Genomic DNA, 13429 nt, shown 5'->3' with positions numbered 1-13429 from the left:
GGACCGGGGCCACCTCGCCTGGCTTAAACGAAAAGAGAAAATGATTTGTCTTTGTGTGTGTGTGCGTGTGTGTCTGTGTGTCAGTGTGTATGTGTGTGTCTGTCTTTTTCTGTGTATGTGTATCTGTCAAGCTTTTGTATGTCTGTCTGTCTGTCTGTCTGTCTGTCTGTCTGTCTGTCTGTCCGTCCGTCCGTCCGTCCGTCCGTCCGTCTGTGTGTGTGTGTGTGTGTGTGTGTGCGGTGTCAGAAAGGCGAGAGGCTGACAGGATTGGGATGTTTGTAGCAGATAGCAATGGAAATTGACAAATCAATTCCGCGGAGTGGTGCTGGATGACTGTAGAGCGGCTGAATATTAAACACAGGAGGGCAGACGTCCTGCGGTCTGGCTGCCACCCCCGTCTGTGTTTGTGAGGAGATAAAGGGCATGGTTTCTGACACAGTGGGTCGATCACCGGCGCCATGGATATACATTTGAACAAATCCTCGGCTCCTGCTATTCATAGCGAGGAAATACTTTGATCCTTTCTGTAATGGATCCAGCTCAAATATGAGTTAGCGTTGATGCATATTTCGTCTCGCTATTTGATAGCAGTTTATGAATAGAAAGGGCTTATTTGGAGTGTGTGTGTGTGTGTGTGTGTGTGTGTGTGTGTGTTTGTGTGTGCGCATGGTCTATATTTGTGTTGTGTGAGGCGAGTTGATTGCCTCTGGCCCATTACCCTCTAATTACATTGCATGTTTAATTAACACAAACACGCAGAGCAGCAATTGAGGCTCTCTGCGTACAATGTTCACATGCATTATCCCCAAAAGAGAGCATCAACACAAACGGGAGCAGAGTGCTTATGACGGCACCTACTCCTTGCGCATAACCACAACTCACGCCGCCGCCGCCCCTGGGGACCATACCATGTTATAAAACACAGACGCGGACAGAGACCAGTTAGAGCTGTTTGACCTTTCCAATGGCACAGGGGACAAGGCACGTGCTAACTTATTGGGGAATACTGAGAGTTTAGTCGGTGTGAGTGAGTGTATGTGGGTGTTTCCGTAATGTTTCTGAGAGAGATCACCGACTTGAGGGCTACAGTCCGATTTGTTTCACTCTACGCTCCAATTAGTCAGCTGTAATGGGATTCAATGTAAAAGGAAGGACTACACATACAGGAACCATGCCAATAGGAAAGTTGGCAAAGAGCACTAACATTGTGGATCGTTTATGTTTTTGCTTTGCACTGATGAAGTCTGGGAAGTTCTTAATTGCCGGTATCCTCACTCTCAAGACCGCCCTCCTCCCTTCCTGACCTCCTCTGACCTCTGACCCCTCACAGGGCCCACCTGGAGGCCAGTGCTGAGCGGTGGTCCCGCCTGCTGGGCCTGCTGGAGGAGCTGTGGCGCTGGATCTGTGCCAAGGACGAGGACCTGGCCAAGCAGATGCCCATCGGGGGGGACGTGCCCACCCTGCTGCAGCAGCAGAACCACTGCACGGTACGTGCCCATGCCTGGGCTGTCCTCTGATTGGTTGGGGTCATTTGCTTTCAGGGATTTGTACATTTTTTGTCGTTTTTATATACACTACATTTCCACGTTTCCAGTTATTTTATATAATATTCAAGCTCTATTCAAAGTCTATTTTTGGTGTCATTCTTACTCTTTCAGAAAAGGCATTCGAAAACCCTTCCAAGAGTTATAGAAATATATTTCAACCGTCCTATTTTTTTTAAAAATATTCCATCGTTAAAAAGTGCTTCTATCTGTCGATATAAGAGGAACACTCTTCGCCTCAGCGCCGATATATTCATGAGGATTGACACTTTAAGCTACCCCTGTGCAACACCGAACATCATGCCCACGCGCTCACCCATCAGCGGGAAACCACCAGCTGCCACTCGTGATGGATGTCGAGACTACCACCACGCAGTTGTCAGCATGACCGGAGTCAATAGCACAGGGGTGGTATCCCTGTTCCCACCCGCCATTTTATATTACGCCTTCCTTCGCCTCAAATCCTAGCGGTCTCTGGCACCAATGCGCTCGGCTTCTACCTACCTTTCAGTCACTTCAATCCTTTGCAGTGAATCCACCGGCAGCCAGACCCTGTTATTCCTGGTAATTCAATTCAATTTTATTTGTATAGCCCTTAATCACCATTACAGTCTCAAAGGGCCAACTATTTATGACACCAGTAAGCAGTGGTTATTATGAAGGTGTGTTCATGGGCAGGTTCAGTGGTGGAAGCCCCGATATCATTTTTCCTCCCTCAGGATAAAACGCAGCAACAGTTCACAACACTGGTTACACGTAAACGTCACTCAGGACAAGTGTGTGCTTGTTAGGGGTGGGAATTGATAAGTTATTATCAATATCAATGCCATTGTCGATTCTGCCTACCGATCCCATTCCTTATCAATTCTCTTACCGATTCCTGAGTAGTTCATTGAGTGGCAAAAAAGGAGTTCTACACAGTCTTCTGCACCAAAAGTAACTTTTATTTTCTACATTCTGAACAACACCATGACAGGATATAGAGTAGAAAGAAAATATAGTCTAAATAAATTAGACTGATACCATAAATAAGTAATAAAAAAACTGGAAGACATTTAACAATTGAACATGCTAAATTATGATTTAACACTCCTTTTCTTAAAAAGGATACTGTAAATGAAGTAACAGTGGACATACACAAGTCCACTTTAGAAATAATCATGTAGGCCTAGATAAACCTTTATATACATATTGATGATTTAACTTGAGAAACTTTAAGCTTAACTGTAATCTCAAACCAAACTCCTTTTCTAGAAAGGGATATAAAAGGTAAACGAAACAGTGAACATACGTAAGGATGTAAGCCTTTCACAACGAACTTGGTCACTGCCCGGTGACATACGTGCATCTTCTCCTCATTCCACCTAGCTCCTGGACCCTGAGCAGCTAGCATGAAAGGGGTAACTTGAGCCTATGTCAAGGGGCCAGCTGCCTAAGAGCTATCATCTAAAATGCATGAAATTTGTATAGGTCGGCATTATTAATAAAAACTACTACACTGCTACTATAAAAACTGTGCATGCTGCTTGTAGTTGCAAGGCGACAGTGTGCTGCTAATGCAGGATATTTAATGTGATTGTGAACATAACCGTCGTCAACGGAGGACATAGTGGAGCCTGTTTGACTCGTACGCAGGCTTTTGAACACATGGCATTCTTGGCACTTGACTTAATTCCATGCTGGGTAGACAAACGTTTTAGCTTTTTGCTGGTATTTGCACCCTTACACCATATTACAGCATTGCACTGATTAGACACGGCAGCATTTTCATCGCGTTTGGTGAAATGGAGCCAGACTTTGGATCGCTTCCTCCTCTCCATGATGCTGCCTTGTTGTTTGAACTTCGGTCGTCGGCGCACAGGGTCGTCGCAGAGAGAGTGACGCAAGGAATGTACCGCAACGCAAAATTTCGAGTAAACCGGAAAACGTGGTGCGGAATCGTTAAGAAGAATCGATAACGTTGGAGGCGTAGAATTCTGAGGGAATTGGTTAGTTGGAGCCGGTTCTGAGTACGAACCGGTTCTCGATCCCCACCCCTACTGCTTGTGCACTTATACTCGGATGAGCTGCTGGCTGTGCGCACAGCCTTTTAGATGTAGGCCCTGGAAAAGGCAATGCCAGCGCTGGAAAGGCTTGTCGGGGCATGCATTCATGTATTGATGTTTGCTTTTGAGGACGGGAGTGGTGTGGCGCGTGTCATTTTTCCAAATTCAAAAATCCACACGATGGATCTCTAGTGATTGCTGAAACTCCATCCTCAGAGGTGTAGGGGCCTGGAGGGGGTGACGGGGATGGTGTGTCCTTGGTGTGTTCATGTCCACCTCCCCTGATGGGAGTGGAAGGAAGGCAGCCTCAGCCTAGCCGGTCAGACAGGCTCCATTAGTAGAGGCAATGTGAAGCCACCCACGAGATAATGGGGCCCCTTCCGGTGCATTCTCCCCAGCCTCCCTCCGCTCCTCACCCCTGGTCCTGTCTCTTATCCGGGGTTCTGTTCCTTTGGGCTGTCGCAGCTTCCGCTGTCTGTCTGTCTGTCTGTCTGTCTGTCTGTCTGTCTGTCTGTCTGTCTGTCTGTCTGTCTCTGTGTCTGTGTCTGTGTCAGTGTCTCTGTCTGTCTGTCTGTCTGTCTGTCTGTCTGTGTCTCTGTCTGTCTGTCTGTGTCTCTGTCTCTCTTTTATATATGTATGTGTGTATATATATATATGTTCCTCTTCCTCGCCCCATGAAAGCAGAGACATGGTGAATTATTGGAAAGGTTTTCAGCCTCTTTTATTCACCATTTGGATCTTGAAGCATCTATGCATTCCAACTCTTTCTCTGCGTAGGCAGGAAATGACCCTGAGATCGACGAGGGCCAAAGCAGAACCACTAGCTGTGATAACAGCTAGTGGTTCTGAGGTACATAGGCAACGGATCTGAACTATACGAGAAATGTTTGTATTCTATGAAAACCACTAGCTGTAAGCAAGGCTAGCAGGTCACCTTTCCAAAGTCTTTGGAAAGGTGAGAGTGCTAGGCTAAGCCACATACCTCGGCAGAGGGGAGATGGGGTTGGCCTGTGTGTGAGCGTCAAGGCAGCAGTGACAAAGTGGCAATCTGAACAATATGGTGGCAGACAGGAAGTAGTCAATGGAGGATGACGAAGGGATTGGGAGATGAAAAGTGGTTGGGATGTTGATGGATTAAGCTAGAGGGGAGTTATTTCCGGCCGCAGAATAAACTAAAAATATATTTTAGAAAAGTTATTTTAACTTTCTCTCTCAATTTGAATAGCATTTATGCACTTTTGCTGAAAGTATTCAATAGTTTAATACACAAAAGTGCTTTCCTTTGATGAGCTTTGTTCGTCCGAGGTTACATTTAACCTGTCTGATCCCCTTGCCCTCACGCACAAAATCGATTTACATCTGCGATTCCGTCCGCTGATATGGTCACAGTGTCTTTTATTAATCGCAACCTTCAATTATCCAATGAAAGGCCAGTGCCAGCGCCCAAACGGAATAAACCCATCCATCATCAGCTGTATTCAATTAACCGCCTTTAGGATGAGACGATAGGACAGGGGACAGGGTGCTCGTGGGCACTGTAATGACTATTTTATCTTTCGGCATCTGTTGCCATTTTGTCTACGATGGCAGCCAACCAAGTGGTCATGGTGGAATGAGAGGGCCAACCCATTACTTAGAAAATGATGAGCATCCAGAAAAGCACGGTAACTGTTTTTGGATTCTGCATCTCAGTATTATAGTATAAAACTTGTTACTGACTGCTGATCTTTGCCATAGGCTCTGCTCGACCAAGCTAACCATGCGCTACCTGTTGAGGCAATCTACATGCTAAGCTCACATAATCACCTTGCAAAGAGAGCTGCTAACACTCCAAATGAGCACGTTAAACCACTTTAGTCACGTGTCAAGGTGATTGATTAGCACAATCGGTAGCTGAAGAAGACGGATCATGAGGGGAAAATAAATTTTGGAGGGAAACATGCTTCTAGGCCACTTTTCTCTTCTGAAACATTAATTTTCACTAAATTATAATATTTATGCCCAATTTGCAGTATTCTTTAGAGGGGGGGACATTTGGGGATATTTTTAGGGTATTTCATGGTAACAATTATTCTCCTTTGTGCAGGATATGCAGATGTGTTTGTTTTATTTAGCTGTACTATGCTTTTTTGAAGGCAACTGTTTTTTTCCTGGACTTCAGGGAGCTTATTTTTGAGTTTATTCATATTTTGAAAAAGCCTCAAGCCTTGGCTGGTTTGGCTCAAAAGAAGTTAGGATAAAAACAATTAGCTTTTATTGCACCTCACAAATGGTACCTAATAGGCTTCTTGTAGTGCACCAACCTGATCCCAATGCCTGCCACAAGAACATGTTGATTTAAAACTGACAATCATCAAGCTTTTTAATGTCAACCTTCGTTCTCACAGGTATTTGCGAAACATTCTTAACACTATTATATAGAGCCCTTTTATTATAAACATCCTTTGGTATTTAAAAAGAGTGATTTTTGATAGTGTTATGCATTTTCCTTTGAACGATACTGTTTAAACGACAAAATTGAAGTTTTGCGATGCTATCTTCGGCACTTATCCTCCCGACAGCACAACGCGTGCAGAGATAAGACTCCTTGCTCTGCTACCAGGAGCCACACACACACACACACACACTCACACTCACACTCGAGTCGTGTCTAGCCAACAAGATCAGCTGCCTACCACGAGTAACAAACAAGCAAGTTCTTAAGGTGGAGTAAGTGGAATAATAAGCATTTGGATTTGCTCCATAATCCCATCTTGTCTCATTGCGGGCCTGCAGAGTCCCTCAGGAAAAGATCCATAGGTCTTCTCATGTGGGCTGGTTAAAAGGAGCTTTTGAGGAGATGTGTAGAATGAGGGTGGAAAGATCAAGTGAGCAATCTCCCTTGGTCTGTTACCACAGCCCAGGCTCAATCCCTCTCAGGAAAACTGATTGGTTTGAAAAAAAGAATGGAAGGGTTTACTTTTCTCTTAAAGCTATACACATATTTTGTGATATCATTTTTGATATTTTCTGCCTTGCCCCCCATTTCGACAGGGAAGGCCCCATGTGTCCTGGGATTGCCTTAATCGTCCTGAAAGATTTTTTTTTTGTAAGATGTTTCTGGAACGGTTGCTGGACTCTGAAGTGTTGATCTAACATGCAGAGTGGGGGACATGTAGGGACTTCTATCTGTACTCTAGTCATTTAGTAGACACTTTTTCCAGACGAAGCGACTTACAGTTAATATGGATACATAGGATTTAGGAGCAGTGGGCAGCGGTTAGGCCTCTTGCGCACATTGGGGATCAAAACCAGAACCTTCCGATCGTTACCCAAACCACTGGACAATCCTGTTCCTAAGTCATGAGCACCGGCCTCATTCAGCATCTCTAAGGGACATGGCCGACATCTGCGTGTCACTCACAAAGATGTTTGACTCCCAGCCGTAATGTTCTGGGTTCGATCCCCAACGCCCACATGCCTACTCTGAGGTATCCTAGAACGGGGAGAAATAAATCAGATGGGTTGCGAACGCTAAATGGAAAATAAACGTTTGTGACTCACACAACTTAAACAACGTGCCCATGTTCAGCTGGCTGAAATTGAGCTAATGGAGTTGAATGGCGCGCTACGCAGGAGAAATCTACATTTTGAGTGTGGTGAAAAGGTTCAATGTGTGACATGATTGTAGCTCCCTTTCCATTACCTGAGGGCAAAGTGTCCGTCTATCGAGCGCCACTATTATGGTTCTGGAAATGGAATATATTTGCTGCACGGTGCTTAATGTTTCAGTAGAGTCCAACTTATAATTACTCTAGCCATTGCTAAAGCCCACTAATGGTTTCTGCATCCTCGCCATTTCCTTGGATGATTGTACGAAGAGATCCCTTCATGGAAATGTGTTAAATATAATAATAAATAATTTACCGTGCTGAATTGCAAATTGCATCTACATATTTATTTAGTTTCTTGCCTTTTGACATATTCACGCTTGATCGTGAATCCGAATTAAGCATAATTTTAACGGCAAACAGAGTTTCTTTTGTTCAGGACAAATACTGCAAAAAATTGGATCCTGCTACATGAAGGTATCTCGACCATCACCTCCCTCTCTCGTTATAGTCTTCCTTCTTTTAAAGCACCCCTTCTCATCCTGCCAACGTCCTATATTCCGTAATTCATTGTCCTCCTATATTCGATAATTCATAGCCCTCCTATATTCACATCCCTCAGTGTCCATTTCTTCTAGTCCCTTGACTGCTACCTGCCTGTTACATTTCCTTCTAAATTAGTTTTGTAGGGGAGGAAATCACTGAATCGAAGCACACCATTCATTAGCCAGGGTGATTTAATTCCTGCTTGGTGGGAGAGTCAATCAAGTGTGCCAGAGGGAATTGTGGGAAAGAAATGGTTGTGGCGGTTGGCCTAAGAGTAATCTTTGCCAGAATGACACCTCGGGAGCGATTCTGTTTTTGTCTTGTTTTCAACTCCAACAGAGAATACTTTCCTTTTTTTAAAGTCATGAAACACCATATTAGCTTCTACTCTCTCAATTACCTCGTGGTAAGGCATACTCCTCTCATGACATAACGCCTGCAATAGGATTCTTCAATGTGCATTCGTTGGTGATAGATAGGGCCAGTCTGCTGATAGAGATGATAACGTTTTTTCCCCTTGTTTTGGATATTGCTTTGTCAAATCCTTAGTCAAAAGCTCCTGATTCATTCTCCTTGTCCTTTGTCCTTGTTCTTCTTGTCACGTTCTTATTCTTCAGGCTCCGGGGGAATGTGAAACTGACGTGCACAGCTCATAGGAGGCAGGAGAAAGGAAATTGCGTTAGGAGAAGAACAGATAAGCAATGAAATGCATGACCTTCTCTCTGTCTACTCTCTAAAGAATGACAAAAAGAGAATCGGAATCAGTGTCGTGCTTTTTAGCCTTTCTCTTTTTCCTTCTGCCAAATCAACTCATTACCCCGGGAGGCTGTTCCTGCCTCCTCGTCCCGGTTCTCTTCCCCGAGACAAGCAAGCAATCATCACCTGAACGTACTATGAAATGGATACATTTTCATGTCGGAGAGGCGAGACATGGCAACCAATTATAGCACCCTGCTGCCCTGGTCCACTTTTTAGGTAGGCAGTCGGTTTACCACCCAGTCACTGTCGTCCAGGAAACCCTGAATGTCAAAGTGGCACACCCCCCACCCCCCCCCCCCCCCCCCCCCCTCCTCTCCGACTTAACCTAAAGTACGCTTTCACTTTGAAATACATCACATCCCTGATTGAGATACACTCTGAAGCCTTCAAGGTGAAACACATGTTTAAAAACCCATGTCTCGTCGAGGGCTCAAATAACCTTGATTGGCTCTCAAGCGCTTTCCTTGAACGTCAATTGTTCTCCCAACTCATACTGCCAAACTGCTAATAGTCTGTCGGCTCATTGCCCGGGGACCCAATAACAGAGTCCCGCAGGAGAGAAAGAAGGAATATAATAACAAGCATCCAAACGGTCGCAGTTTGTAGAAACCTAGGCACTGATCGATTCCGGGCGATGCCGCCGCACGCACGGGGAGTGAAACAATCACAATTCCGGTGCTGCTCACAGAACCCCACGTCTGTCCAAATGCCTTTTAATAGAACCCTGGACGATCAAGCCACGACCGGGCCGCGTCTCCTGGACTACATCATCTCATGGTGAAGCAATAACACACTCGGGTGGGCGCCAGACTGCCCCCGTCTACCCCCCCCCCCCCCCCCCCCCCCCCCGCACCCTCCCCCTGCGTTGACATGGTGCTGTTCATATTAAAAGGGGAATAATTAGGAGTGCCACACACCCAGAGAGAGAGCCGCACGACCAATCGTGCTTGGCAGATGTGGACTGGCACACAGCTGAGGATTCAATATCAGGGGGAGGCTGACATTGACCCTGCATGTCTTCAATGGACACACACTGTGAGTGTGTGTGGAGGGCTTTATTCTCTTTAAGACTTCAAGGAGTGCGCCGTGTGTGTGCGTGTGACTGTGAGTGAGCGTGTGTGATCGTGTTGAAAGAGTTGGGTCCTTTCTGCCAGCAGAGTGTGGATGCTAGTTGATTGAAAACAAGTTGTTGCTGCTACTGTGTTAGATGGCCTGCAATTGAACCTGAAGCTTATGAATTACTACTAGACGTCTCAATGATGGTTAGCCGGGAGAGAGTCCTCCGGAGCTTTATTTTGACCCTGAGGAAACGGTTTATTTTACTGTTCATCTTCGCCCACCCCTCTTTGACTTTCTCTTGCCTTTTTCCTCTTTGCGTGTCAGTCCCTCTCAACCTCTCACTCTCTCTCCGTTTCTCTTTCTCCTTTTTTTGACTTTCACTCTTACCTCTCGACTCGAGGTCGAGGGTTTTGTTGACAGCATTCACAAGCCCAACAACAACACACATGCTCTTATCGCCAGCAAATGAATCAAAAGTACCCTTTTTAATATACCTTGAAAGGTTGCCTTATTGGCTTTTCGATAGCAGGGCTTTTTTGAAACAATGCGCAGGCATCGATAATGTCAGGAGACAACCAAACGTCCAAACAAATGTACTCTCACTGGGGCCGATATAAACAATCTATTATTTGTTCCACTCGATTCGCTCTCTCCGTCCTTGTTCTATGTGGTCCCGTATTCAACCCCCTCCTTTGACTGACTCAGACTGACGTCAGTCTACTAGCCGGGAGCTTGACTCCTGAGTCGTAGTCTAAGGCCTGCATTGAGTCTATCTGTGTTGCCTTGTTTCTCTGCAGGCGCTGCTGTCCGAGCTGAAGGAGCGAGAGCACCTGGTGATCACCACCCTGGACCAGGCGCGCATGTTCCTGGCCGACCAGCCCATCGAGGGGCCCGCTGAGCCCCGCAGGAACCTGCAGCCCAAGACAGGTGAGGATGGGAAGGTGCCTGGCCGGGCCGCGATGGACACTGACGAGACAATCTGTGCCGTTTTTGGAGATATTTGAAGGACCGCTACAGAACGCTTTTTTTTTTACTGTAGAAACACTATCAATATTCTTCTGGACAATTTCTTTGCTTTCCACATAATAGAAAAGCAAAAATATCAGGCAACTATTTCAAGGATATAGGCTTTCCGAACAGACAGTTGGCACTCAAATCAATGGAGCACAATTTTCTAAACATAATTGTTTCCACGGTAGTTAGGCCGCTCTGAAAGAATTAAAACACCCCTGCCATTGGATATGAAAACACCATTCAAATTAGCACCCGAGCATTCCACCCTGAAGGCTTCTCCAAACCTCCGAGCCAATATTGAAAGTGGATTCAGCGGCCCGACAGAAAGCATCTTGTTTCTAAACAGGCAGCCACTCATTCGGCATTCCATCTCTGGACCAACGGGGCCCCGGTGCCTGCTGCAGGGGACTTCTGGGTAGATTCAACTCATTTCCTGTCAAAACAGCAGCCCCTTTCTGTGTAAATAATTAAAACCCCGCCCAAGGGGGTAACTGTGTACAGGGGGGTGTGGTGGTGGTGGCCTTCCAACCACTGGGGCAGACAGACAGACAGACAGACTGACTGACTGACTTGGTGTATGTGATCTTTGATGCGTCATATCACCGCGTCGTCTCGTTGCGAGAATTGATAAGAGGGAGATTGGGGGCGCTGATCGCGTATCAGAGCAGGTGTGTTTAGGCCCTCCGTTCGCTCGCCCACCGCCGCTGCCCTCAGACGAACACGACACACGCTGTTTCTTTATCTAATCTCCTCATTCTCCTGCATACCTCTCAATATTGGCTTATCAAAGAGGGGGACGCTATCTTGTCTTCACACATTCCCCGACGTGTTTTCTTGTTTTGCATGAGAAACGGCAGTTGAAAAGGGATCGGTGGCGTATGAGACTGGAAGGCTCCTTTAATCACAGTCCTGCAGACAGTGATATCAATTCAGGACCGGGAAGCCCTCGCGTCCACACACGTTCCTCCACCGTTCGTTTCTACTTCAAACCCCTGACCTTGGAAACGTTTTTCTGCTTTTACCCCTTCCTGTTTGTTTATTCGCCAATCCATTCTCTATTTGCATTATTCTCTCTGGTCACCTACCACACTTAACTTATTCATGCACTCTGAATTCAACACACCTGAATGCTTTACGGCAATTATCAGGTCCTTATCGCATCACTTCATATCTCTCTCGCTCTCGCTCTCTCTCTCGCTCTCGCTCGCTCTCTCCCACTATAGCTCTTGCATTCTCCCTCTAACTCTCTCTCTCTCTATCTCTCTCTCTCCCTCTCTCTCTGTCCCAATCAAAGGCCATGCACCATTTCATTTGGGTAAAAAAAAAGATTAATTAAAAATACCTGCCTCCGTGCTTCCAGCTTTGTATCACAGCTTGAGCTATAGCCCAGCCAGTAACCTTGGTGTTATCTCCCGACATGGGGGTCGATCCATGGCCGCTGTGCTGTGGCCGCCTGCTCCCTCTATGGGGGTGAACCCCCCCATCCACATATCAACCCCCAAAGCGATCAATAAAACAGCAGCCAATTCTCCTCTCTCTCCTCTGCTGCATTGACATTAACTCTTGTATTCTCCTCGTGCTAAATCGCTGACCTGCATGTCCCCCCCCCCCCCCTCCCCCCCCCCCCAACCAGACCTCACCCCCGAGGAGAAGGCCCGCGGCGTGGCCCGGGCCATCCGCAAGCAGACGGGCGAGGTGCGGGAGCGCTGGGAGCGGCTGACGGGCCACGTGGGCGGCTGGCAGAGCCAGGTGGAGCGCGCCCTGGAGCGGCTGCAGGAGCTGCAGAGCTCCATGGACCAGCTGGACCTGCGGCTGACCCGCGCCGAGGAGGCCAAGGAGGGCTGGCAGCCTGTGGGGGACCTGCTCATCGACTCCCTGCAGGACCACATCGAGAGGACCACCGTAAGGGGCGCTCTTGATCCGAAACCGCCTCACGTTTGACCCAATTCAGAATATTTATTTTTTTCTTGTAAGAGCCACCTGTCTTCGGTCACCAGGTGTGATGTTGATGGATTGGCCAATTCCAACCCGTTTCCAAACCCTGCCCTGGGGGGACATCACATCAGTACAGGGAGCGTCCTCCCTGATGTTTGATTGATAGATCCAACCACCTACCTCTTAGTTGATTCGTTTTAGTTCAACTAAGAGGTTTAGTTTAGCTATGGAGACCCAAAAAAAGTATACAATATCAGTATCAGTGGTAGAAGCATTCTTAAACATGCTTATAGATCTAAATCTGGTATGAGCAATTTATTTTGTTTCCATATATTCACCGACATACCTTTTATTCGACCATTACCGGCTGACATCCTTTGGATTCATCTCTGAGGAGAAATTGTCTACATAGACGCTGAACATAGCACAGATGGGAAAGCTAATTGGAGCCCTTATTACCGGCCTCAGCGTTTCACCAATCACCTCAACTATGATGGTACGTCCTGTCCACTCGGGGCTGGTTCATCATCGCTCAGGCTGGTAGTAACCAAACACAACCCCCCGACGGCAGAGATGGTTGGAACCATCTAACGATCTCCCTTCGCCCCAAAGATTCCCATTAACATTTATTCAGTCATTTAGCAGATGCTGCGCTCCCCTCGCCACTTCCCAGCCGTTTGTCTAATAAAACGGATGACATTTCCGTCAAGTGTCTATAACTGAAACTAATGGAGTGGGTAATCACCATGACAACCGGCTGTTCCCCCCCCCCCCCCCATCAAGGCCTTCCAGGAGGAGGTGGCCCCTTTGAGGCAGGACGTGCACGTGGTCAACGAGCTGTCAGCTGACCTCACCCCGCTAGACGTGCAGCTGTCCTCCACCGCCTCCCGCTAGCTCGACCAGCTCAACATGCGCTGGAAGCTCCTACAGGTACACC

At 46.9% G+C, this 13429-nt stretch overlaps 1 protein-coding gene across 4 annotated transcripts in view; it reads left to right on the top strand.

The window, feature by feature from the left end:
* Window positions 1-13429, top strand: part of utrn (utrophin) — a 171244-nt gene that overhangs the window by 104122 nt on the left and 53693 nt on the right. For 3 of the 4 annotated variants that reach the window (XR_003974299.1, XM_030345001.1, XM_030345000.1), the window contains exons 56-59: window positions 1331-1487; window positions 10341-10470; window positions 12191-12459; window positions 13276-13422. Coding sequence is in view for 3 of the 4 variants with exons in the window: in XM_030345001.1 (XP_030200861.1) it covers window positions 1331-1487; window positions 10341-10470; window positions 12191-12459; window positions 13276-13386 (667 nt within the window). In the remaining variant the exon portion in view is untranslated. Of the gene's footprint in view, window positions 1-1330; window positions 1488-10340; window positions 10471-12190; window positions 12460-13275; window positions 13423-13429 lie in introns of those variants that run through there. The other variant, XM_030345002.1, reaches the window with a different exon arrangement.

Source organism: Gadus morhua, chromosome 21 (genome assembly GCF_902167405.1).
Source record: "Gadus morhua chromosome 21, gadMor3.0, whole genome shotgun sequence".
Taxonomy (NCBI): Eukaryota; Metazoa; Chordata; class Actinopteri; order Gadiformes; family Gadidae; genus Gadus; species Gadus morhua.
The sequence above is the reverse complement of the archived record's forward strand: the minus strand, read 5'-3'. Positions and strand labels throughout refer to the sequence as shown.